The sequence below is a fragment of the Geotrypetes seraphini genome, chromosome 2 (assembly GCF_902459505.1).
Source record: "Geotrypetes seraphini chromosome 2, aGeoSer1.1, whole genome shotgun sequence".
NCBI classification, from domain to species: Eukaryota; Metazoa; Chordata; class Amphibia; order Gymnophiona; family Dermophiidae; genus Geotrypetes; species Geotrypetes seraphini.
The window spans coordinates 155,511,696-155,536,127 of record NC_047085.1 but is presented as its reverse complement, the minus strand read 5'-3'; the positions used below and the strand labels follow the sequence as shown (position 1 = coordinate 155,536,127).

General features: G+C 40.3%; 1 protein-coding gene across 1 annotated transcript in view; it reads right to left on the bottom strand.

Annotated features, from left to right (window-relative positions):
* NAPG (NSF attachment protein gamma) overlaps positions 1–24,409 on the bottom strand; it is a 65,347-nt gene extending 40,938 nt beyond the window's left edge. Inside the window, exons 1-7 of the mRNA XM_033934869.1 lie at positions 24,195–24,409; positions 18,998–19,065; positions 14,771–14,855; positions 10,781–10,798; positions 5,114–5,144; positions 2,326–2,435; positions 2,118–2,184 (exon numbers count right to left, since the gene is read on the bottom strand). Of these exons, the coding sequence (XP_033790760.1) occupies positions 2,118–2,184; positions 2,326–2,435; positions 5,114–5,144; positions 10,781–10,798; positions 14,771–14,855; positions 18,998–19,065; positions 24,195–24,250 (435 nt within the window). The 5' untranslated portion in view covers positions 24,251–24,409. The remainder of the gene's footprint in view (positions 1–2,117; positions 2,185–2,325; positions 2,436–5,113; positions 5,145–10,780; positions 10,799–14,770; positions 14,856–18,997; positions 19,066–24,194) is intronic.
* Positions 24,410–24,432: the final 23 nt, after the last annotated feature.

Here is a 24,432-nt window from a genome sequence, read left to right as displayed (position 1 = left end):
GATTTATAGTTTCCTATGTTAATTAACTACATTCCAAGTTGCAAATGCTAAATGAGAAAACTCCATTATCAATATTCTTGGAGACAAATTCTTTTAGAATTGGGGGAAATATAATAGTAACATAGTAGAGGATGGAACCGCAACGTGGCTGTTAAGGTGTTATCTTGGGCAGGAATGGTGGGAACCAAACCCAATATCGGTCAGATTTATACGGTCTGTCCTGCAAATGGCAAGAAATAGGTGAAATTTCGACATTTCTAATCTAATCTAATCTAATCTTCCATTTGTGAGTCGCATATACCTATACAGGCTCAAGGTGACAGATCAAAGTTGAGGGGAAGGGGGCATGGAGAAGCAAGAGGAGGGACATAGAAGTAGGGGGTGCTATATAAAAACTAAGACAGTTAATTGTCAAAGATGTGAGTCTTCATGTTTTTTCTGAATGTGATGTAGTTTGTCTCTTTCCTGTTAGCTTCAGGTAGGTCATTCCAAGTTTTTACACCCAGATAAGTTAGCATAGAGTGGAAAATTCGCTTGTAGTGAAGGTATTTTGTGGATGGCAGCTCAGTTGGATTCTGTTAAGGATTCTTTTTAATGTTGACCAAACAGTAGAAAATAATTGGATGAGAGGGGCTGCTGAGTTTCCGTATAGAATCTGGTGTACAGTGAGTTAGATTATTTTACTATCGCTGCGAGTAGGGGTGCTGTTAAGCTTAGGGAGGAGGCAAAGGCTTCTTGACTTGTAGACAGAATACTGTCAGTAATACTTGGAGTCTTGGCTATAATCACATATTTTCTCCATCATGTTTGGCTGCCTACATGTTTGGCATGATGATGACACAACAACACAAAAATTAGAATATGTGTGGTTCTCAAATTCACTGAATAGCTATTAAGGTTACAAGCCTCAGGATTTGGAGCTTTTTTTTAAACCAAATACTCCACTTGCTCCTGTTCACTTCATTGGCTATAACCCACTCTCACTCTCACTCTCATTAAAAATTAATTAATTTATATATTTAAACTACCGATTGATGGACTTCTTTTCATTCTTAAAATTAATTGTAGGCAATCAATGGCATGATGGTGACATCACAATGGCACTTGAAAATGGGTGACTGGGGTCTGAAAAAAGTGACAGGCATGGCTCTGGCACCTTATTGGGCAGACTGGATGGATCATGAGAGTCCAGATAAAAATTCACAGAAATTTTGAGTGCAGGAAGAGCTGAAAAGGATAGAAAGGGGTTGCACCTGTGCCTTGGGAGATAAGGTAAGAGGACTGAGGGAAGAGGTCCCCTTGATTCCTGGGGTGTGCCACATAGGGGTAAGGGGGGTGTTTGAGCCCTGGGAGGAATATGGGGAGGTGGGGTAGATTTGTAACCCGAGAGATTTGCCTACCCCATGGGTGAGGGTACACTTGTACCCTGAAAAAGGGATGGGAGGGGGTGCATCTGTGCTCTTGAGGGCAGTGGCATAAGTGCACCTGTATCCTTAAAAGGGCCTTTAAAAAGATGGGTTGGTCTTTTGTTGGCAAGGATACCACTGCAGTGTTTAAATGGTTGGTAGATATGTGCGTTTTGGTTAGCTTAGCAGGATTTAAAAAAAGTTTGGATAATTTCCTAAAATAAAAGTCCCTAAGCCATTATTAAGATGAACTTGGGAAAATCCACTGCTTATTCCTGCGATAAGCAGCATAAAATCAGTTTTACTCTTTGGGATCCTGCCAGGTACTTGTGATCTGGATTTGCCACTGTTGGAAACAGGAAATGATGACAAGGAGAGTTGAGGCCAGGTAGGAGTTGCTGCCTACTACTGGTGAAGATTTGAACAGGTGGATGGGCGTAGAAGAGGTGCTGGTGCCCAGGGTGGTCCACCCCCTCCCCCCTTGCTATGCAACTGCTGCAAAGTACCCATGCAACAACACCGGCAGCCATAAACTGGATGAAACTTGGCTCCAAGATCATTTTGGTATAATCCTTATATTGGTCCAATAAGAGTCATCACAAACTTCAAGACATCCAATTTCTTTCAGTACGAGTACAACTAGTATTCTATGCTTTGTACATCAGAATTACACACATATACACAAATATAATGAACACATTAAAATCTTACTTCAAACACTGATGCAGACTGTTGATAGAGATGAACAGCCTTCTCCAGGTTCACATTTTCTATTAGCCTGAAATGTTAAGAAAATATTACTATCTGAAATAAGTTATGTCCTTTCAGTCCCTGGAAAATGAAAGCAGAAACTGCACCAAATCATGTTTAAAGGGGAAACCTGTAAATATTGCGACAGTTCAGCTGATCGCTCACTTACTTTCCAGCGCGCTCCAGTGCCATTGCAGCTGTGTCAGGTGTCCCATTCTCCAAGTACATCATGCTGGCTTTCTCAATAAGCTGCACTGCTTCAGGAAGTTTGTGCATCTCCTAGCATAAGTATTTTAAAAAAAAAAAAAGCAACACACATCCTTTTCACAGATGTAGCAGACAAATTCAAAGAGAACTCTGATGGACAGATTCTTGCTTAGAAGAAAGTTGTCCCATATAGTATTTCAGAGCTCCAATTAAAAGGAAGAGATTTTAACCACTAATTCTTTCTTTAAAATTTTAGGTTGCTACCTTGTGATCACAATCTCAAAGGAGCAGGCACTAGTAGTAAAAGTAATAACATTAATCTCCAATGAATAGAACCCATCGGCCTTTCTGGTCTGTGATATCACAATATGCATGAAGCATTTAGATGATGAGACAGACAATTATAAAGCCCAACTATTAAGAAATTTAGGGCTCCTTTTAATAAGGTGCACTAGCATTTTTAGTGCACGAAGCAGATTAGCGCACGCTAACCCCGCGCTAAGCGGCTAGAACTAACGCCAGCTCAATGTTAGCGTCTAGCGCACGCGGCATTGTAGCGCGCGCTATTTTGCACGTTAATGCCCTAACGCAGCTTAGGAAAAGGAGCCCTTAGTCATGATAGATATTAAATAAATTCTTTCACATTGGAACGATTCCTCAAAGCTGGATTATAATAATTGGTGGAATTTGGTGTGTTTATATGCAAAACATGAAAAAATTCTTGCAGTTAAGTATGGCAATTTGAGAAGATATAATAAAATTTGGAAACCTTTGCTTAACTACGTTAATTAAATTCTTTTAGGATTGTTAATATGATTCTATTACAGCATCTCACGTCTAATGTTTTGGGTTTTCTTTTATTGTATTATTTTTAGTCATTTATTTGTTTATATTATACATATGTATTTTGTGTTTTAGAAAATTCAATAAAATATATAAGGAAAAAATAGAATTCAAATACAAGAGAATTTATAATGATGGTACAACTACTAATCATTTGATGCACGCAGCCCTGTACATACAATCCCTTCTTGTCAGATCTTACAATTTAATCTGACAGACAAACAGGACAACTGGAGACAGGATTTACAGAGGAAGTGACAAAATAGACATAGGTACTTTACAAGTGGGTCAGAGATAGGAGTTATGGTTTATTCCGTCTTGTTATACTGCTTTTGCAGATCAAAGTGGTTTACATACTAACACAACCCCCCCTCCCCCACACACACACACAGAGGAAAAGAACTACAGATAGGAAAGAAAAATATTTGTACAAGACCACAAATGAGAGTTTCAAGAACGTAGGGCAGATAGAGGTTATCAAGGATAGAGAGGGGAGATCTGGAAAGGAAGGTATAGTGGGAAGTAGACAAAAGAAATGATCATGGACTCTGAATGCTCTCTCTGTCGCAAAAAGCTTGCTGAAAAAGTCATGATTTTAAGAATTTTTGAATGAGATTTCTCGTCTAGTAGAGGCAGGGATTCCATAGAAATGGAGCAACCAAAAAGGCTCCATGTCTTGTAGATTCAAGGTGAGCATTTCTGGGATCTAGAAGAACTAAATGGTGGTCATTTAGGGAATGGAGAGGACAGGCTGGGGAGTAGAGTGTCGTTTAATGGGGAAAAAAAGGTACAGACGATAAGGCCTGTTCTGAAATCTTTAAAAGTGGTTATGAGAGGTTTTTTTTTAAACAAGCCCTTGTTCAATTGGAAGCCAATGATATTTCTGAAAAAGAGTGGAAACATGATCATAATGATAGACTTCTTTGCCATGTCTAATAGCAGCACTTTGATTGAAGTTTTTAAAGTTGGGTATGGGTACATCCTACATAAATTATATTACAATAGTCTAGTCTGGTGATAAGGAGTGAAAGAATAAATGTCACAGTCAAATAGCATCTTACTGTGTGAAACTGGCAAAGAATGTAAAACCTGGATTTGCGCAATATCTGTGGAGCAAAATGTAGGCTCAGAATCTAGGGTAATTCCGAGATAATGGAAAGAGTTGACTGGCTGGATACCTGTGCCAAATAAATTTAGATTTGACATTTGGGACAGGAAAGCCACTTGTGAACCAACAAGCTATAGGTTTGTTTGGGTTTTTTTAAGATCACATGCAGGAAAGCAGTTTCTGTGCATTCTTCAGGGCCAAATAGAAAGTCTTTATGGGGCTCATGAGAAGGCAAGTGAACAAGAAACACCAGAAGTATTAATCTATGGTCATTTAAAGCCTCTAGGGATAGAAAGCTTCAGATATGTGGCAAACTAACCTTCCTAGCCTTGTGAGACAAACTTGAACCAAGGTCTCCTGCTGTAGTCAAACCATACAGCAGGCTACAAGTATCTTCTGTTTTAACAAGCATTTTTCACATATATTGGGTCTATGATTCTAGCCACAGTACTGCCATGGATTCACAGGGGTCAGGCCAGCCTAAATCAGTCAGATGAATTGATTTAGACCTTTTTGAAGTGAAAGTTCATTTATTACAGTATAATACATGCTACATCCACATGCAGGCTTCCATCAACATATGTATGAAGGTACTTACATTCTGATTAGTGCAACTACAAACAATCCTTTAGGTCAGTCTTGAATACTGAAACACAACACCATCTCACATTATGACCTTACCAGGAACAAATAAGGAAGAGGCTAAAGAGCTCTAGATGAAAAAAGGCTAATTATGTAAAAAGGAATCAAATTCACAGGACATACATGCTAAAATAAGATCTGACACATCAGTACTAACCTTTAACATCATGCCAGCTTGCTCATAAGCTCTGTAATGAAAAATAATTTTTAAGAAAACCTAGACAACCTTATAGCAATGATGTGAGAACTACAGTACAGTATTTGCACATTCACTATGATCATCACACCCAGTGCAGTAGAAAATGTAAGCTAATATGATCTCCAACATGTTAAAGTCTTACCCTACATATTTAAACTGTATGCTTCTTTTTTGTTGTAGTTTGTTCTTAAATACCCAAGTACTCAGCACCAGTTTCGGGTATAACATGGCTGTCAGCAGTTATCCAGGTATCGGTAAGATAAATTTAATAAAGTTGGGAGGGCTCTTCTGCTTTCACATGTCACACCATCATCATAAAGCAGAATTTCACAAAAGGCAATCTAATAGACCAAAACCCTTCTGAAAAAATGTTTCAGTGCAAAAAAATAAATGCTACGTCATTACATTTCAGCACAATCGATTTCTATTTAAAGAGAGAAAAAGGGTGGGGTATTCAGATGCTGAAACAATGGACAGAACTGAAAATCTAGATATCAGTGAAACGTTATTAAAAGGGACTTAATAATCACCTAAAACAGATATGTCCTTTTCTGCTCACCTTAAATATTCTCCTTTTCTTTTACAATTATATTTCAAGTTTCAAGTTTATTTAAAACTAGTCTTTAAGCCCGTTACATTAACGGGTGCTAGAAAGCTGCCCCCTTTCCCTCTCCCCCTCCAGTTCCTCCCTAACTGTCTCTCCATAGCCCCCCTTCTGTCTTCCCCCCCTAAGCAAAATGTCTGCCTCCAAGCACAGCCCTTCCCCAAAGCAGGCCCCTTTCCCTCTCCAGCTCCAGTTCCTCCCTGTCTCTCCGTGGCCCCCCTTCTGACTCTCCCCCAAGCAAAGCTGTGTGCCTCCAAGCACACCCTTACCCCAAAGCAGGCCCCTTTCCCTCTCTAGCTCCAGTTCCTCCCTGTCTCTCCGTGGCCCCCCCTTCTGTCTCCCCCCCAAGCAAAGTTGTGTGCCTCCAAGCACACCCTTACCCCAAAGCAGGCCCCTTTCCCTCTTCCTTCTTCCCAGTTCCTCCCTGTCTCTTCATGGCTCACGCGATTTTCTCTTCTCGCAGTCTGGCCAGCTCCCCTAGTCCCTTGCCGCCGCCGCCACCCCCTTCCCTTCCCGCGGTCGACAAAACTCTTGCCTCCAGCAGCCGCCGCAGCACTGTAAACACGCTGCTTCGCGGCCTCTACTGCCCCGATTTGCTCTTCCATGTCCTTGATGACATCATCAGAGAAACGGAAGAGCAAATGAAGGCAGTAGAGGCCGCGAAACAGCGTGTTTACAGTGCTGTGGCGGCTGCTGGAGGCAAGAGTTTTGTCGACCGCGGGAAGGGAAGGGGGTGGCGGCGGCGGCAAGGGACTAAGGTAGCCGGCCAGACCGCGAGAAGGGTGGGCTGAGTGGAACCCGGGACCGTTGCAGAGGCTCGTTGCACAGTGTAAATACAGTTGCTCAGTGTGAGGCTTCCTTCGCTCTTCCGGGTCTGCATTATGACTCCTCAACGCGCCATCTAGCGCATGCGCAGTCGTGCGGCCACATCCCGACAGAAAAGGGATCAGGGAACACGTTTCGCTACTGCGCATGCGCGGGCTAGTATTTTATTATTTAAGATTCCTTATACCGCCTAATCAGACTTCTAGACAATATACAAAAATCATAAAAACATACATTGGCTAAAACACAGATTTAAAATGACAAGGCATCTCTAAGGATGACAACAATATTCAGAGACATTTAAAACCATGACAAACGGGGACACTCAACCTTGTGCTTCCTGTTAGTCAAATGTCCGAGTTTAATTCTATTATCCGGATTGTAATTTTTTAAACCACAAAATCTTTTATTGTAACTTGCTTAGAAATCCTGATAGGCAATGGTATGGATTCTCTGAGGCATACATGAAAAAACTTAAAGTCCTATACTCTATGCCCAACACCAGGACGTATGTTAATGGATATATGTCTACACCATTTCGACTCACTAGAGGAACCAGACAAGGGTGCCCTCTTTCGCCACTTTTGTTTAACCTGGCGTTGGAGCCGCTGATTCAACGTATCCGTACTAATCCTGATATCGTTGGATGCAAAATAGCATCTCAGGAAGTTAAAGTCTCTGCATATGCAGACGATATACTACTTTATATCACACCTGCCTCTTTCCCTCACCTGCTATCTACCATTAAAGAATATGCGATTGTCTCTGGATATAAACTCAATACCGGTAAAACGGAGGTAATGCCCATTACGGGAACGGCCGCTGAATTTGAAGTAACATCCTATGGAGTAAAATGGTCACCTACATCTATGAAGTACCTGGGGATTCTATTTGGACCCACTATTGCAGACACTATACAGTTGAATAGTGAACACCTCCTGGAATCCATCAAATTGGTCATCAACAGATGGTCTCCTCTGACGATATCATGGTGGGGAAGACTTGAAACTATAAAGATGATGCTGGTACCCAAGATTAACTACATGTTGTATATGTTACCTTTCTTTTTACCTCAAGCATTTTACAAACAGGTTGACTCGTTACTTACGAAGTTCTTGTGGAATTCCAAACAACCTCGTATTGCATTAACTAAGCTGAAGGCCCCTCGCACATGCGGGGGGGGGGTATGTTTTCCCTCCTTTCAGCTCTATCATCAGGCGTTTATTATGAGACAATGGGCTACGGGATATCATGGAACCAGAGAACGAGACCTCCCTACTTGGATTGCGGTTGAAGATGCATTATATGGGAAACATCGTATCCGACACTTAGCTGGAGTAGTACTCCCTAAAAGGGACTCTCTGGATTTAATCCTGATGTCTTATAAAATTGCTGTTACATCAATGGATTCCACTTTCCTTGATTTATGGGAAGCATCTCCCTTGATACCACTTTGGAATAATGGGCGTTTTCAAATTTCTAATTCCACTATATCATGGCATGAATGGCAGAAATGCAACATATGGGATGTAAAGGACCTCATGGACTCAGAAGGATGGCTCTCTTTCCAGGATTTGGTTAAATCTAGAGGCCTTCCTAATTCTCAATACTTCAAATGGCTGCAGCTTATGCACTGTATCCGGAGCTCGCTGTCTAAGGTTCCTCCATCGCTAGAATCGCCTGGTCTGCAAAGCTTCTTAGATACATCGAAGGATACAACTCTCAGTGCATCTGTATGGTACAAAATACTGCAAAAGGCAAAATATCAGGAGCCTTTGGAACTGAACCTTAAATGGACACATCAACTCAATCTACCTTCAGATGCTATTGACTGGGAAGAATTATGGAAGAACTATTTCAAATCCTTACGATCTGCTTCCCTTATACAATCGATATACTTTGTATTGCATAGGGCGGTATGGACCCCCATACTCTCGCATAAAATAGACTCGAACTCATCTTCTTTGTGTTGGTCCTGCAATCAGGAAGAGGGCTCCTTGGAACATTTACTCTTTTCATGTCCTCATATACAGGCTTATTGGAATAGAGTATGGATGAATATATGTGATATACTCCATATTACTGATAAATTATCCTTCAATTCTCTTATCTGCATGACACAATCACTGTCTACGCCTTTATCAAATGCCTCAACACGCTTATTTACTATAATGATGTCTCTAGCCATACAATCAGTGCTTTATTGTTGGAAAGATCTCACCAAAGTTGATTTTCATATGTGGTGGAATGCCTTATGTCTTATAGCAAAATACGAAAAAGTTTATGCTGAAAAATCTGGTTCATTACCTAGATATTTTGATGTATGGAAACCTATACTTGAATATTGTTCTGATTGTTCTCTTTGTATTTACATGAATGGTACATGAATGCTTTGATATCCGTTTTGGACTATTTTCGATATACGTTTTGGAATGCTTTCACTTGAATATGTATAAGATCGATATACACTTGATCCAATCTCTTCATATGCATGTTCATATACCTACTGTGCTATGCACCTCGAATTATCATTGTAATTTGTTATTTCAATTGTCATTATCTATATATTCATAAAACCAATAAAACTTGTTCTGAACTTAAAAAAAGAAATCCTGATAGGCAATTTTATCAAATTTTAATAAAACTTGAAACTTAAAACTCATGTTGAGATACCTGACATGTGGCTTTATTTTTAATTTGAAAGCTTTTGTAGAAGAAAACCAAATATTCGTGAAAGTTCCTACCTACTGAAACAAAGTAGGCCCTGTGGCTGTCCAACTAAAGGTTGTGTATGCTGCTCCCATGCTTTTTTGAATTACACACCACTCAGACACCCCCTGAACCTGTTCCAGCCCACTTTGACATCCACCGAACCTGTTGAACCCCATTACCACCTGGGCCAATCAGAGCCTTAGGCCATTCCCAGTGCATCCTAGGATGCTTTGGGAAGGGGAAGGCCCGCCATTATGAAGAGGCGGATCTGCCGGCAGAAGGGCGTGGGCATCCCTCCCGCTGGATTGACATTGAAGGTAAGGGGTTGTAGTGGGGTGTCAGAGTGGGATGCAATGGGCCCGTGGGTGTCAGAATGGCGTGCAATGGGTTTGTGGGATATTGGGGTGGCATGCCATAGGTTCAAGGGGTACAAAAGGTTTGGGGGGTGCCACAGGTTCAGGGATGCCATGGTTTGGGGTGGAGTGTCGGGGTTTGATGGGGCCCAGTGGCAAGAGGAGTAGGCATCTCTCCTGCCGATTTTTGTAATGAAGGCATGAGGGGGGTGTCAGGAGTGTGTGTGTGGGGGGGTGTAGTGTGGGGGCTCTCTGTGGAGGGGCTGAGGGATTGGTGCCTGGGAGGGAGTGGAATCTCCCTGCCAGTTCAGCTGATCCTAGAAAGGGAATCCTCATTAGCAGAGGCTGCAAGAATCCCCAAAACACCGGCTCAGCTGATGAGATTCCCATGCCCAAATCAGCTGATGGGAAGCCTACGGGGGGTTTTTTTTTTCCTTACACAGGTGGTGGTGGGAAGGGGTGGTGGTGGGAGAGGGTCGTGACCACTGGGGGAGTAAGGGGGTCATGCCTTGAATCCTCCAGTGGTCATCTTGTCAGTTTGGTCACCTTTGAAACACTTAGACACATATAAAACAGGTCTAAGTAAGTTCCACATTGGATGTCCTGGGAAAGCTTCGATTATCGCTGCAGGACATCCAAGCTTAAGCCCATCCAAAGCCTGCCCATAACACACCTCCCACCACGCCCCTTTAGGCTCTGGACATTCAGTGGCTTGGAAGTACTGCTGGATGTCTAGAAAGTTGATTTTGATTATCGGCACTTGGGCGCCCAGGCTATTAGGACATCCAAGTGTCGACTTAGGCTGGTTTTTGGATGTTTAAATGTTTTGATTATAAGCTTAATAGAATCACAGAAATTAAAAAAAAATCCAGCATGTCCCAATCAACCCTTCCCCCAATATTTAATTTTGAATTAATATGCTTTTAGACTACATAGGGCTCCTTTTACTAAGGTGCACTAGCGTTTTTAGCACGCTGCCCCCCGCGCTACACATAAAAACTAACGCCAGCTCAATGGTGGCGTTAGCGTCTAGCGTGTGCACTAAAACCGCTAGCGCAGCTTAGGAGCCCATAGTTATGCGAATAAATCTTATACAGTAATACCAGAACGAATAAAAGTAGATTTACTTACTTGGCAGCATGGAAAAGACTAGATATAGTAAAGCTGTGGTTAAGGATTAAATCCTGAAAATTAATAGCAGAATTCATCCATCTGCACTTTCCTACAGTTTACTAGAGGGCTAGATCTTTACAGTTAAAAACAACAACAAAAAATACAACACAAAATTTACTATTGATACTATTTATGAACACTGTGACTGAAGATATATCCTTTTCTGGATTTTTTATTATTATTGTATATCTCAACTTTATGACTACTGTAAGCAAAATCAATGCTGGTACTCAAATTAGACCTCAGAAGCACAAATTTAGAGTTTGTGCATGTGCTGCCAGTATTAGAAATATTACACAAAGTGTGACAAAAGAGAATGCTTATCAATTAGAAGTCGGCTTTCTTTACTGAGTGGAAGCCTTATCAGTACAATTCAGCTCTTCTTCTACCTGGCTGAATGAGAACTTGAATCCTACTCCTATCCTGTCCTCATGTTGGCCAATCCAGGTCACTAGTACATGGCAAAAATCCAAAGAGTAGCAACATTCCATGCTACCAATCCAGAGCAAGCAGTAGCTTCCCTCATGTCTGTCTCAATAACAGACTATGGACTTTTCCTCCAGGAAACTGTCCAAACCTTTCTTAAAACCGGCTATATTGACCACTCTTACCACAACCTCTGGCAACATCTGGTGTTACCAGTGATTTGCTATTTGGTGTATCACCAAAAGAAGGAACTTCAAATCATAACCTTAACACAATAAGCAAGAAAGGGCCTAAGGAAGAAATCTGTACTTAACAGAGAAGGTAGGTACATTTGGGGACATAAAGCATGAAATCTTTATAGCCGAGTAATATCACTTTTTGTGAAATGATGGTTCAATAAGAAATGGATGATTTCTTTTTGCTGAAAAGTTCTTTGGATGTTATTTTTTGTAGATACTGTATAGGTGTGAGCGAGAATGAATGATGGTTATGAGTGCAAGAAAGAATATGTATGCATGAGAAAAGCTGTTGAAAAGGCCATAAAGAGAAGAATATGCAGTGAAAACATTAGCCTGGCTGTGCAAAAGGAAAACTCTGGCAAAATATTTTTTTTTATTGTCTCTTTAAAAGAAGTATTTTCTATCAGACAATGCTTCAGTAGTTTATTTGGTTTTTTTCTTTCAAGCAGACTGTTTGGGCACTTTTCCCTTTCTTGGCATAAGACAATAGCAAAACAGCTCAATTTGCCAATTTTGTCAGAAAAGAAAACAAACAAAAACCCTTCCACTGAGTATTAACAATTTTAGAAGACTTGTGTGTGTAAAATGTTTACAGGGGTCAATTGAAAAGTTCCTGACCTAATCAACAAATATTTGGGGTGGGGGGAATTAAATTTATTTTCAACATAGTCTCCTTTTAACTCAATACATTTGCTCCGATGTTTTTCCAGACCTTTCATGCCTTCAATAAAATACATAACATCTAAACTGAAAAAATAGCTATTTACAGCATCTATGACTGCAGAATCCAAAGAAAATTTCTTCCCAGCCAGCCATTTTTTTCAATTGAGAAACAGAAAGAGGTCGCAGGGGGCTAAATTCAGAGATTATGGTGGATGGGGAATTAATTTGAACTGCAATTCTTGCAAGTTCACCATTGTGATTGTTGATGTACTTATGAGAAGGTGCATTGTCCTGGTGGAAGAGAACTTTCTTATTGGACAATCAGGACATTTTGTCTTGATTTTGGCACTAAGACATTGTAATAAGCCAGATAGTGAATAAAAATTATCCAGTGGAAATCCCAAAGACTGTCGCCATCACCTTCCCAGTCAATGGAGCCAGGTTTTTTTTTTTTTGCTTTCTTCTAAGTCGGTTCATCTCTTGTAGTCCATTGTTTGGATTGTTGTTTGTCTCAGAAGTACAGTGATGAACCTAAGTCTCATCCACAGTCACAAGACACGGCAAAAAGTCAGTCATTCTCATTGAGCTTAAAGACATTTAAATATTTAATTTGCATAAATGCACATGAGGTGAGTCTCTTTCATTTGAAAAGAAACTATGGAATGAAGGCATAGGATGAAATGAAGGGGTCAGGAGTAATCTAAGGAAATTCTTTTTTACAGAAAGGGTGGTAGATGTGTAGAATAGTCTCCCAGCAGAAGTGGTGGAGACAAAGACTCTATCTGAATTCAAGAAAGCATGGGATAGACAGACACATGAGATCTCTAAGAGAGAGGAATTACACAGGCTTCGTATAGAAGGGAGAATACTTTATAAATGTAAATTCTATAAATGTATTCTATTTAAAATACGGTTTGGAGAAACTCCTGATTATATGCCACATCTTGTTACATTTTCTAATAATCCATCTTTGAACCTAAGAAACTGATACTTTTCGGTATCCAGTTATTAGGATAATTAGATACAATAGAATTTTTAACTCCACATGGGCATATCAAGCAGCAAAACTACAGAAAGCATTATCAACTAATATTAACAGGCAATCTAATTTTAAATGTTTCAAAAAAGACCTAAAGACCTATCTTTTTCAAGAATTTGTTACGAATGATTCCTAAATATTGTAATACAGTGGAACCTTGGTTTACGAGCATAATTTGTTCCAGAAGCATGCTCGTAAACCAAATTACTCGTATATCAAAGCGAGTTTCCCCATAGGAAGTAAGGGAAACTCGCTTGATTCATTCCCACCCACCCCCACTCCCCGAGGCCAGCGGCACTGCTGCAATTTAAAGGAGTTTACCACAGGACACATTTTATTTATTTATTTTAAAAATTTCTTCCCCGCTTAACACCTAAGCGGGTAACAGTTGAAAGCATAGATATTCAGAACGTACTCAAACATGTTAGAATATATGCATCCTATCCTATTCTTCCACATATCTATATACCTTAAGTGAGTTTCAGCTGTCCAACTAGGAAAATATCAGTGCATGAACAATTTTTTGTAAGTCATCTAAAGCAAAGTAAGCTCAAATCCCACACAAAAAAGCACAGCTGTTGATACACTAAAGTAGTCAGATATTTAATCTGGCAATCACCTTTCAGGGAGAGGTATAACTAGAATCCTAAATTCCAAATAGTTAACTGAAAAGCAACATTCTTACTGCCTAATATTGTGGCAGATTCAGGGAAGCTAGACTCTGCCAGATATCCACAATAAACTCCCTCTTTTACTAAGGTGTACTAAATCAGCTAGTGTGCCTTAGTAAAAGGACCCCAAAGTGATCTTCTCTACATCCGATTTAAGTTCATATGTTGAAGTATACTTCTGCCCTAGGCTGTAGCAAAATATATTCAGAACCAAGAGCTCTTTAAGGCAATTAAAATTCATACCAGTATGTGGGTAAAGTACAGGGCAATAAAGGATTGACTTCCCATATTTAGATCTACTCCAACGGTGTATGTATATTTATGTGTGCACATAGTTTTTCCTACCTCACTTGAGTATACTGCAATTCCATCCCTGCTCTACCTAAACCATGAACCCCAGAGAACCTGTGTGCAGACTATTTACATAGTATGCACAGTCTTAAGATGGATCTACTTTTGAATACATGTATTCTCCTTGTGTAAAACATGCTTTATATGTGGACACAGCTCTTATAAAATGACCCCAAAATGTTATAATCTGCTGCCAGGATTTTAGCCTCAACCTACTTTGAAGACATGTCTTTTCCCAACTATGGAACACACAGTAAGAACACCTTCAAAGCCATTCTAGGAATATCAAAGAGAATCTCTTCAGAAATTAGACTGGGTTTATGGTTAATCAGTCCTCTTCTAAAGTTAAAGGATTTTAGGGGGTGTGAATGGCAGCATCACAACTGTATCTCTCTAAACCAACAGAGAGAGGAACTGCTTATGATATATCTATTCCATGGGCCACCCAGCTCCAAGCTTAATCTGAGTTATGCAGCATGTGAATAGTATCTTCCCCCCTTTACTCTTTTAGAAATAAACTTGAAGGGATTTAGCTAGCAGAAATACAATGAAAAGATACGCTTTATTGTTTTCATGATTTTCGGCCTCCTTCAGATAGGCCTCCTTTGCTTGATCAAACTGTTTGGCATTTTTAAAAGCAACAGCTGTAATGTAAAATAAGAAGAGCATTTTAGTGATCCACCTTATTTACAGTGGAAAAAATACACTATTAAAAGAGATTAGATTCTTACATTGATTCCATAGATAGTGATGGAATGCTGAAACAGGATTATCCATCTGTGCTTGTGAGCATATTGTAGAAGATGTCAATCACAGCTTTTCAACACTTCATCCTTCTCCATGGTCTCTTCAGTTCGTACCAAAGCTGGCGACAGCCCTACAGATGAAGACATGAGAAGTTCCCCAAAACCAGGTATCTGATTGGCTCATATGAAGTTAAAACAATCAGTGAAGAAACAAAGTAGTTAAAACATTAACAAGCATCTGAAAGGAACAGTGAATTCAAGAAACAAACAGCCTGAACATTTATGGAGCTCAACCATCCCTCCCTTGAAATCCTATATACAGTCTCTTCCTAATAAGAACATAAGAATAGCCTTACTGGGTGAGATTAATGATCCATCTAGCCCAGTAGCCTATCCTCATGTTGGCCAATCCAGGTCACTAGTACATGGCAAAAATCCAAAGAGTAGCAACATTCCATGCTACCAATCCAGAGCAAGCAGTAGCTTCCCCCATGTCTGTCTCAATAACAGACTATGGACTTTTCCTCCAGGAAACTGTCCAAACCTTTCTTAAAACCGGCTAGATTGACCACTCTTACCACAACCTCTGGCAACATCTGATGTTACCAATGATTTGCTATTTGGTGTATCACCTGACCTATCTTGGGCCAAGGTGGGAACACATACAGTAGCCCAGTCTCTGGCAATGGTTGAACCAGGGTATCAAGCCCTGCATTTCCGGGTTTGCACCTTCAGCTGAAGAACCAAGTCACCTTTTTGTTCTCTGCAGCTGCCTTGAGGTCGAAAGTCGGATGACACCATCGTCTCATAATGGTGTGGAACAGCTACTCTCCTGAGTCTAATGTTTGTCTGCTGAGATAATCCGCTTGAATATTGTCCACCCTGGCTACATGCCCTAGAGATCACCTGCAAGTGAGTTTCTGCCCAAAAGAACAATGCTTTCGCCTCCTGCTGCAGCAGGGTGCTCCTGGTGCAGGGACATTGCCAGAGAAGACTCTGACTGCTTTGCCCTCCAGCAATGACTGCAGTCATTGCAGCACAAGACGAATGGCTCACAGTTCCAGCCTGTCGATAGACCATTTTCGCTAAAATGGAGTCCAATCTCCTTGAACTAAGTGACCATTACAATGAGCCCCCTCCCCCCCCAGGCGAACAAGCTGGAATCTATCGTTAGGATGACACAGTAATCGATCTAGAGTGGGATTTCCTTTGCTAGAGACTGTGGGCAGAGTCACCAGCTCATGCTGCATTGAACTGCTGCTGTCAAAGGAGGTGTAACTTGCAGAGAGTCTCTCTAAGGTGACCAGCGAGACAACAACATGGCCTGGAATGGACGCATAAGCACCTTTACCCAGGGCACCACCTCTATTGTGGTCACCATCGACCCAAGGACCTGAAGTCTTAAGTAAACCGAGTCAATCCTCTACTTCAAGAGATGATACGATATATAAATGTAAGGCTACGATTAGATCCATCCTCCTTATGTGTGACCGGCCCTAATCTAATGGATGGTTTCTGATTGGTCCATGTTTGTCATCTGGGCATGACAGGAGGGAATCAGTACCAGGCTGAACCGAAGTTTGGCTTTAGTTTTGGCAGAAAGAAAATAAATAAATATCTTATTTGGCGTGCACATCTCTGTGAAGAGGACAGGAATTGTCTATGACACTTATGGACTGTATCTTTATGTGTTAAGAACAGTACAAGGAAGAATTCTGCAGCTGATTATCCACTGGCTTTTACCAGACAGAGAATCCTACTACAGGGACAGTACAAGGACTTGGCCCTTACTTGTACTGAAACCAGGGGGGCTCAATGCAAAGTCTGAAGCCCTGAAATCGCTTCATCACCATCGGATGCTGACAGCTGATCTGAAGGGTGAGAATGGAATGCTTTGTAGAGTTCCCAGGGGCTAGTTTAGTCACATACCCTTTACTTGGTAAGGGTCGGTTATTCTGGGACACTTGGTAATTAGCCTAATATAGTTGCTGCTTTGCGATATCTTCTCAGGAAATTTCTTTAGCATAGTCATATATATTTTGTAATGTTACTAGATATATTTTCAGTTTTACCAGTTATATATCTACATATATTTTTGTGTAATCATTAGTATATTTTTCTAACTATTCTTGCAATATGCTTGCCATAACTTCTAAGTATTTTATTATCTAATAGATAATATATAATTCCACATTGGCATTATTTCTTCTTCTAAGGCAGCAATTCTAGAATCACAGGGACACCTGAGGTGCTATCAAGGGCAGAAAAATTACTGTCTTGAATGATTTTCTCTTTTGTAATTGCACCTACACTATGACGTAGGGTCCTCCAATTCGGGACCTGTTTTCTTCTGAAATTTCCCTGTAAACACAGTATATGGTATAAAAATTGTAAATATATTTTGGAGCCATCTCATTTGATCACTTTTCTTAGTGATAAAAGTTCTGCTTTTTTCAAATGAGAGTGGCCCTCCAATGGTACCAACCATTAGGGCTCCTTTTACTAAGGTGCGCTAGCGTTTTTAGCGCACGCAGGATATTACCACGCGCCACACGGCTAGAACTAACGCCAGCTCAATGCTGGTGTTAAGGTCTAGCGCGAGCAGCAATTCAGCGCGTTAATGCCCTAACGCAGCTTAGTAAAAGGAGCCCTTAGTTCCTCATAGAGAGTCTGCAATAGATAACACTGCGGTCTAGTGCTACCTGATTCAGGGAAAAAATATTTCAATTCGATATAGCCTATTGAATTGATTTTTCGATTTGATTTTTCTGCCCAATTGGGGGGAGGTGGGGGTGTAAAACATTCTGGCAGGTTTATTTTGTAGCCTCTCCATCCACCCTTTGCCCTCTCCAACCCCACACCGGCACGGTGGTGTAAACAAAATAAACACAAAAAAAGACTTTTCCTCTCTCTGTTAGGTCCTAGCTCATGCTCAATGTCTAACAACAGCTCTGGCAGAATACACATTTCAAATCCGACATACTGTAATCACAAAATAAAAAATAAATTTTTTTTCTATCTTTTGTTGTCTGGTCATTTTATTATTCAAATCATGTTAGATCCAGGCTCTGGTTTCTGTTTGTTAACTCGCTCACCAGGTTCTCCTGCCCATTTGAAGTTTCCTTCTTTCTCTGTGTTCACCATCTATCGTCCATCTCTGCACCTTTCCTTCCACTGCCATATCCAACATTTCTTTCCCACTGTCTACCATCTAGTTCTCTCTCCCTGCCTTGTGCCCTGGGTCAAACCTCTCTATTCCCCTCCTTGCAGCATCTCTCCCTTCCTCCCTTGCATTACCACGTGCAATATCTCTCTCAATCCCTTCATGCACCATCTCTCCCTGCCCTCCACCTATGTCCAACATTTCTCCCTCTCTCTTCTCCATGCAGGATTTCTCTCCCACCCCTTTCTACCTCTTTGTTGCACTTCCTTCCTCTCCTCCATCCCATGTTCAACAATTCTTCCTCTTTTCCCCCCCCTGTGCAGCAGCTTTCCGTCCCTTCCTCTTATCCCCTTCTGCTGCAGCTTTCTGTCCCTCCCATCCCCGTTTCATTTCCCGACCGACACCTCGTTGGGTCTCTTAATGCAGCAGCAGTGGATGGCTAGCAAACGCAGGCTCTGAACAGGCTTGGTCGCTGCCTGTACGCCAGGGCTTCCCTCTGTGACATCATCAGTGACGCAGCAGAGGAAAGACCCCAAGTGAGGCAGCTCAATAACAAGCCTGTTCCAAGCCTGTGTCTGCTAGCTGTCCACTGCTGCTGCTGCTGCTTCAATTGGGTTGGAAAGAACAATATAATAGGTACCTGCTTTCTTTATATGCTATTCAAATAGCCACATTATTGGTGCCCAATATCTGGTTCTAACACCCTTGTTGGATATGTCTCCATTGGACTCTCTACAGTAAATAACAATCATGAATAATTATTTCTAAGTATCAATTTTAAAAGCTGTATTTCACCTGCTTCTGTCTGAAGATAGAGTTCTCTTCTGCAGAGTAGAACATATGTATCAGAAAATATTACTATATTGTGATTCATTACCTGCCTTTGCATATTCAGAGGCTGCACTATCATAGTCTGGTTTCCATTTTAAAAAGCTTGTTTTCAAGCTGAAAAGATAAAATAAAGACAGCATATCATCAGTTTTCATATAAAACCAGTATACTGTACCAAGATATCCACATCAAAAATAAATTATTTTACCTTAAAACTAATGCAAACTATTTCTACATATTTTTACATGATAACATATTTAGATTTATTTTCTCTTCTTTTTTTTTTTTGTATAATATTTCTTTATTGAGCAAAAGCAACAGCATACAAAACAACAATAAGCAAAAACACATCCGCAACACCAGAGCAGCCGCCCAAATAACATTGACCCACCCAGGACTGTCTCAATTTACCATGTTCCCTCTCATTAAGCTTGGTCTTCTGCAATCCCACAATATCCGCCTTGTGTCGGGCTAAGTGTTGCAGAATCTTAGTTCTCTTAATTGGGAATTGATACCCGACACATTCCACGTCACACAATGCACCATTTAGGTGACATCCAAAAACAAAATCAAAGATACCAACACAGCAGAAAAAGAGAGAACCACTGCCAGGAGTCCCAGCCCTCCCCCCAGCAGCCAAACATCCAGCACACAGACAACCACATCCGTCCCACCACCACACAGACATCAGCTATCTCTTCTCCATGTTGTTTTTATGAAAGCATTAGTGTGTTGATGTGTCTATGCTTTGTTGCATTTATGTGAATATGATATAAGGCTCCTTTTACAAAGCCGCGCTAAGGCCATAACGCGCTAAATTGCCGCACGCGCTAGCCGCTACCGCCTCCTTTTGAGCGGGCAGTAGATTTCCGGCTAGCGCGCGCTACAGCGCGCACTAATCCGGTGCATGCGATAAAACCGCTAGCACGGCTTTGTAAAAAGAGCCCATAATGTTGGGTTGTTACTTGGGGGGGGGGGGTAATTTCAATTTTTAATAGAGTTAAGTTTCTTGCTTGCTTTTCCTTTAAATGATTTTATTGCAAACAAGTTTTTTTCAAGTTTTTATTAAAATTTGATATGCACGCATTGTCAAACATTTCAAAGCGTATTACAAATTTTAAAATGGTGAGAAAACGTAGTAGATTAGTACAAACTAATATATACATACAAAAATTCAATACAGGTACAAAAGGAAGGGGGATGAACTACAATAATTATAGAAAAAATAGAACATATATGGGTAACACATCAGGAGGGGGCAAAAAATGAAGAGTAATGAAAAAGGGAGAAAGATTAAAAATAAAGTCCTGCAAATGAGGCCTGATTTCATGTTACTCAACAAATGAAGAGAATGTGTAATTGCAATTGCCCACCTCTTTGAGGACACACCCAATGAAAAGTTTGAAGACAGGCTGATGGGGTTGATATCACCGACACACACAAGGCCTCACATAGGAAGATATCTATGAAGAGCCGTTGAAAAGTTCTCAACCCAACCAAGAAGAGAATGATACTGTGGAGCACACTTTATCAATATGGCAACTTCATATCATCAGCCAGTGGATGAAAGATCAGACACCCATCACCAAGCACCCATAGAGATACAGAACTTCATTTCACCAAGGACAACTTGGTACCACCTGGAAACTTTAAAACCAGTCTCCCATAGAAGGACAACAAACTTCTTCAGCACAGCCATTTCTGAACCACTGATCTGCATACACCAAGAAGAAATAGGAACGTGGATTGTTATCCACTCCAGAGATGCATTTTTCTCTCTTTTATATTGTTTCTTTCTTTATGTTGTCTGTCTCTCATTTCAGCTCCTGCAAGACTGCAACAAGGAAGTCATCTGGATGACAGACACCTTGAAACAAGCAAGAAGTTGTCCAAGTTCCATCTCACTGGATTTTGTGATATTGAGAAGTTTAAGAGATTAAACAGTGGTATCTACCAATGCCAGGTGAGGAGTGTGGTGCCACTTTTATCATAGGAGTAGGATGCACTATTATGTATATTTAGTAGAAATACTTTTTATATTCAATTGCATTACCTGTGTAATAGATAGCACTATCTACTAGGACTACCTTCCCTATAGTTTGCAGTTTCCTGAGATTGGCTCTTTCTGAGCACACGCCCCTGCTTTTTTACCTTGTGGAAATTAAGAATCATAAAAAAATATTTTGATCTTTTATCGTTCAGACTATTGGTGCAGGCATTAGTTTTATCTATTTTAGACTATTGTAACATCATCTATTTAGGAGCACCCAGAAAAATTCTAAGGAAATTAAGGATAATTCAGAATACAGCTGTTCGATTGATTTTTGGTTTAAAAAAGAACGACCATATTAGTCCATATTATCATTTACTTCATTGGCTGCCTTTGGAGGCAAGAGTATTATTCAAATTTTCCTGTATCTGCTTTAAGCTGATATCAGGATTGTCTCCAGCTTACCTTTTTCCTCATTTTGTGTTGCATAGACCATCAAGAGAAACTAGAAACTTCTACTTATTTGCTTATCCAAAAATTAATGGGTGTAGATATAAGACCTTCTTAGATAGGATCCTAGCATTTCAAGCTGGTAGGCAACAATCTTGGTTAGATAGATGTATTCAGCAAGCTATGTTATCCTATTGCTGTTTTTGGAAATTAATTAAGACCACTTTGTTTGATAAGTTTATTACTTAATGAAAGTTTTATTATTGAAATTCTATTTTACAAATATTTGTATTTTTTACTGTATTAGCGTATTTCGCTGATTGTCCAGCTCTTTTTAGTGTAAACCGCCTAGAACTTTTGGTTATGGCGGGCGGTATAAAAGAATAAAGTTATTATTATTATTGACTCTCAGCCTTCTCTTTCTTCCCCTGTGGCTGTGAAAGGCAATCTTTCTGTACATGCCTGACGATCAGCAACTGTTCTAAGTTCTAATCCCTCTTTTTATCTACTGTGATTTCATCAAGATACTTTACCATTCACTTCCCCGTGCATTTCCCTTTTTAAGTATTACAGCTTTCCCTCTCAGCATGGCTGAGGTTCTGGTCATCTCCTTGCCTCTGAGGTGGCTAGATATTATTACTATTTATTATTTCTATAGTGCTATCAGATGCACTCAGTGCTATATATTAAACATGCAAGAGAGGGTCCCTGTTCAAAAGAGTTTACAATCTAATTATGACAGATACACACAACAGAGTGAATAATATTTGCTGCTCATAAAAGGAAACAAAGGGATGAAGAGGTAGAGAGGGTTGGGATTCTGCAGAAGGCAACAATTCTTTCCAAGCAACTGAACTGTATGTTGATTTTCTTTGTTTGCTATGATTAATTTACTATATTAAAGAACAGCTGGATTACAAATTGAGAGTCTACTGGTAAAGGTTTTACTTAGGGATGTTTTATGCTGGCTGTTGAAACTTTGTACCATACTTTGTTTAGAACAGCACATGGGTTCCTTTTACAAAGCTGCACAACTGATTAGACTCAAGTGCTGAATGCGAAGAAGCTCATACTACTCCATGGGCTTCCTCATTTAGTGTGCCACTAATCTGTAGCCCAGTTTTGTAAAAGGAGTCCAATCTGATTAACATCAGTGAGTCTCGCAGAGATGTTGTGGGACTAGCAACATTATTTAGATTATTAATGAATATGCAACATTATTTAGATTATTAATGAGTAAGTTTGACACTTCTTATTCATTTTCTAATATCTATTCCAATGGTTATTGCATTACAAGAGATTACGCGCTCATGAACTTTCAACTATTGAATTTCCAGTTCTGGTGGCAATGGGTTTGTTTAATTTATACATAAGAAGCTAATATACATAAGAATTTACCTTTTTCAAAGTTTTGTATATATCTGGGAGCCTAAAAACGCATATGTAACTGGGTCATAATGTACAAATACTTTACAAAGCCACCAACAGATATTCTAAAGTTATAGCCCCTTCCCAGAGACTTAGAGCAGGTAACAAAAATTACAGAGAAAAGACCTCAGTGTTTCCAGAGAACAAACTCCGGAAACTACTATGGCAAATGCAAATTTGTCATAGATACCACATCCTCAGTCAGAGAAAAACTCCGTTTAAATTTAATAAATATAATTCATAAACTTCAAAATTTTAGAAGTTTATGAATTATATTTATTAAATTTAAACGGAGTTTTTCTCTGACCGAGGATGTGTTATCTGTGACAAATTTGCATTTGCCATAGTAGTTTCCGGAGTTTGTTCTCTGGAAACCCTGAGGTCTTTTCTCCTTAATTTTTGTTACCTGCTCTAAGTCTCTGGGAAGGGGATATAACTTTAGAATATCTGTTGGTGGCTATATTTTTTGATATTCTGCTTGAATTTGAGTGTTTTTTGTCAAATACTTTACATGCCATATATATATTGGTTCTGTTTTGTTTATGTGCTGTGAGAAGGGGGGGATAGGGTTGGGGGTTTCCTTTTCTAATACTGTTCTATTATTACATGCCTCTTCTATTGATGAACTATTTTATGTCTGATACTGTTCGGAAAATATTATTGTTATAATCAAAATTTTTAATAAAATGTTGAACTTAGAATGTGTACTAATGGGAATCTATAATTATTTCAAAGGTTCTGCAACTTTGTTAATATTTAATACAATTTTTTAAAAATTAAGATTTTAAACAAATCATCCTCCCAAACATAACCCTTTAATCTAGTGTATCACTACTCCATCATTTACCCAGAATATCAGTGCCATGAGGGTGTACCCAATTTTCAATATTCAGTAGGAAAGAAAAACTCCTACGCATAATAAAACAGAAAAAAAAGTTAAAAAAAAAAAAAATGCCGGGAATTCAGGCAGTCAACAGGCAAAATAACTGCAGCAACAGTCCCCAAGGCTGCACGACAACTCCCAGCAGATACTGCAGATCCAGCCAAGCCGCAAGCAGCCAGACCTCAAGAATCCGAACCTCTCCTCCTATCCCAGAGCAACTAAAAATACAACAGAATTAAGGCTTCCTCTAAGGGAGGAGGGGGATTCTGCGGCGGACTCCAACCCCTATCTCACAGACTAAGGTCTTCCATTCACTGAAGCCCTTCTCAGGCCAAGTCCACACCCCCATCACACAGACAGCAGCATCCCAACTGCATCAGCACCGCAGTGATGACGTAATAGCACGCAATAAACAAGTATGACGCGCCCCCAGCACCCCTCCTCCCCGCAACCGTATATGAATTAGGACAGCAGAGACGGCGCTCTATTTACTATTTATCGGCTTTAGCAATGTGCTCCAGCGCCTCGTTGATTTTCTGCGCTGCCATGGCCGGCTACCGCCGATGTCAACGGTGGGATGTAACGCGCAACTCTTGCACCGGTACCACCAGCTCTGCAGCTCCACCACCAACCAGCGCTTTCACACTTCCGCTTCGTGATGTCACGTGACAGAAGACGACTTGGCGAGGGAAAAGACAGAAACTCTGACGCGGGGGGAGGGGTGGTGCGC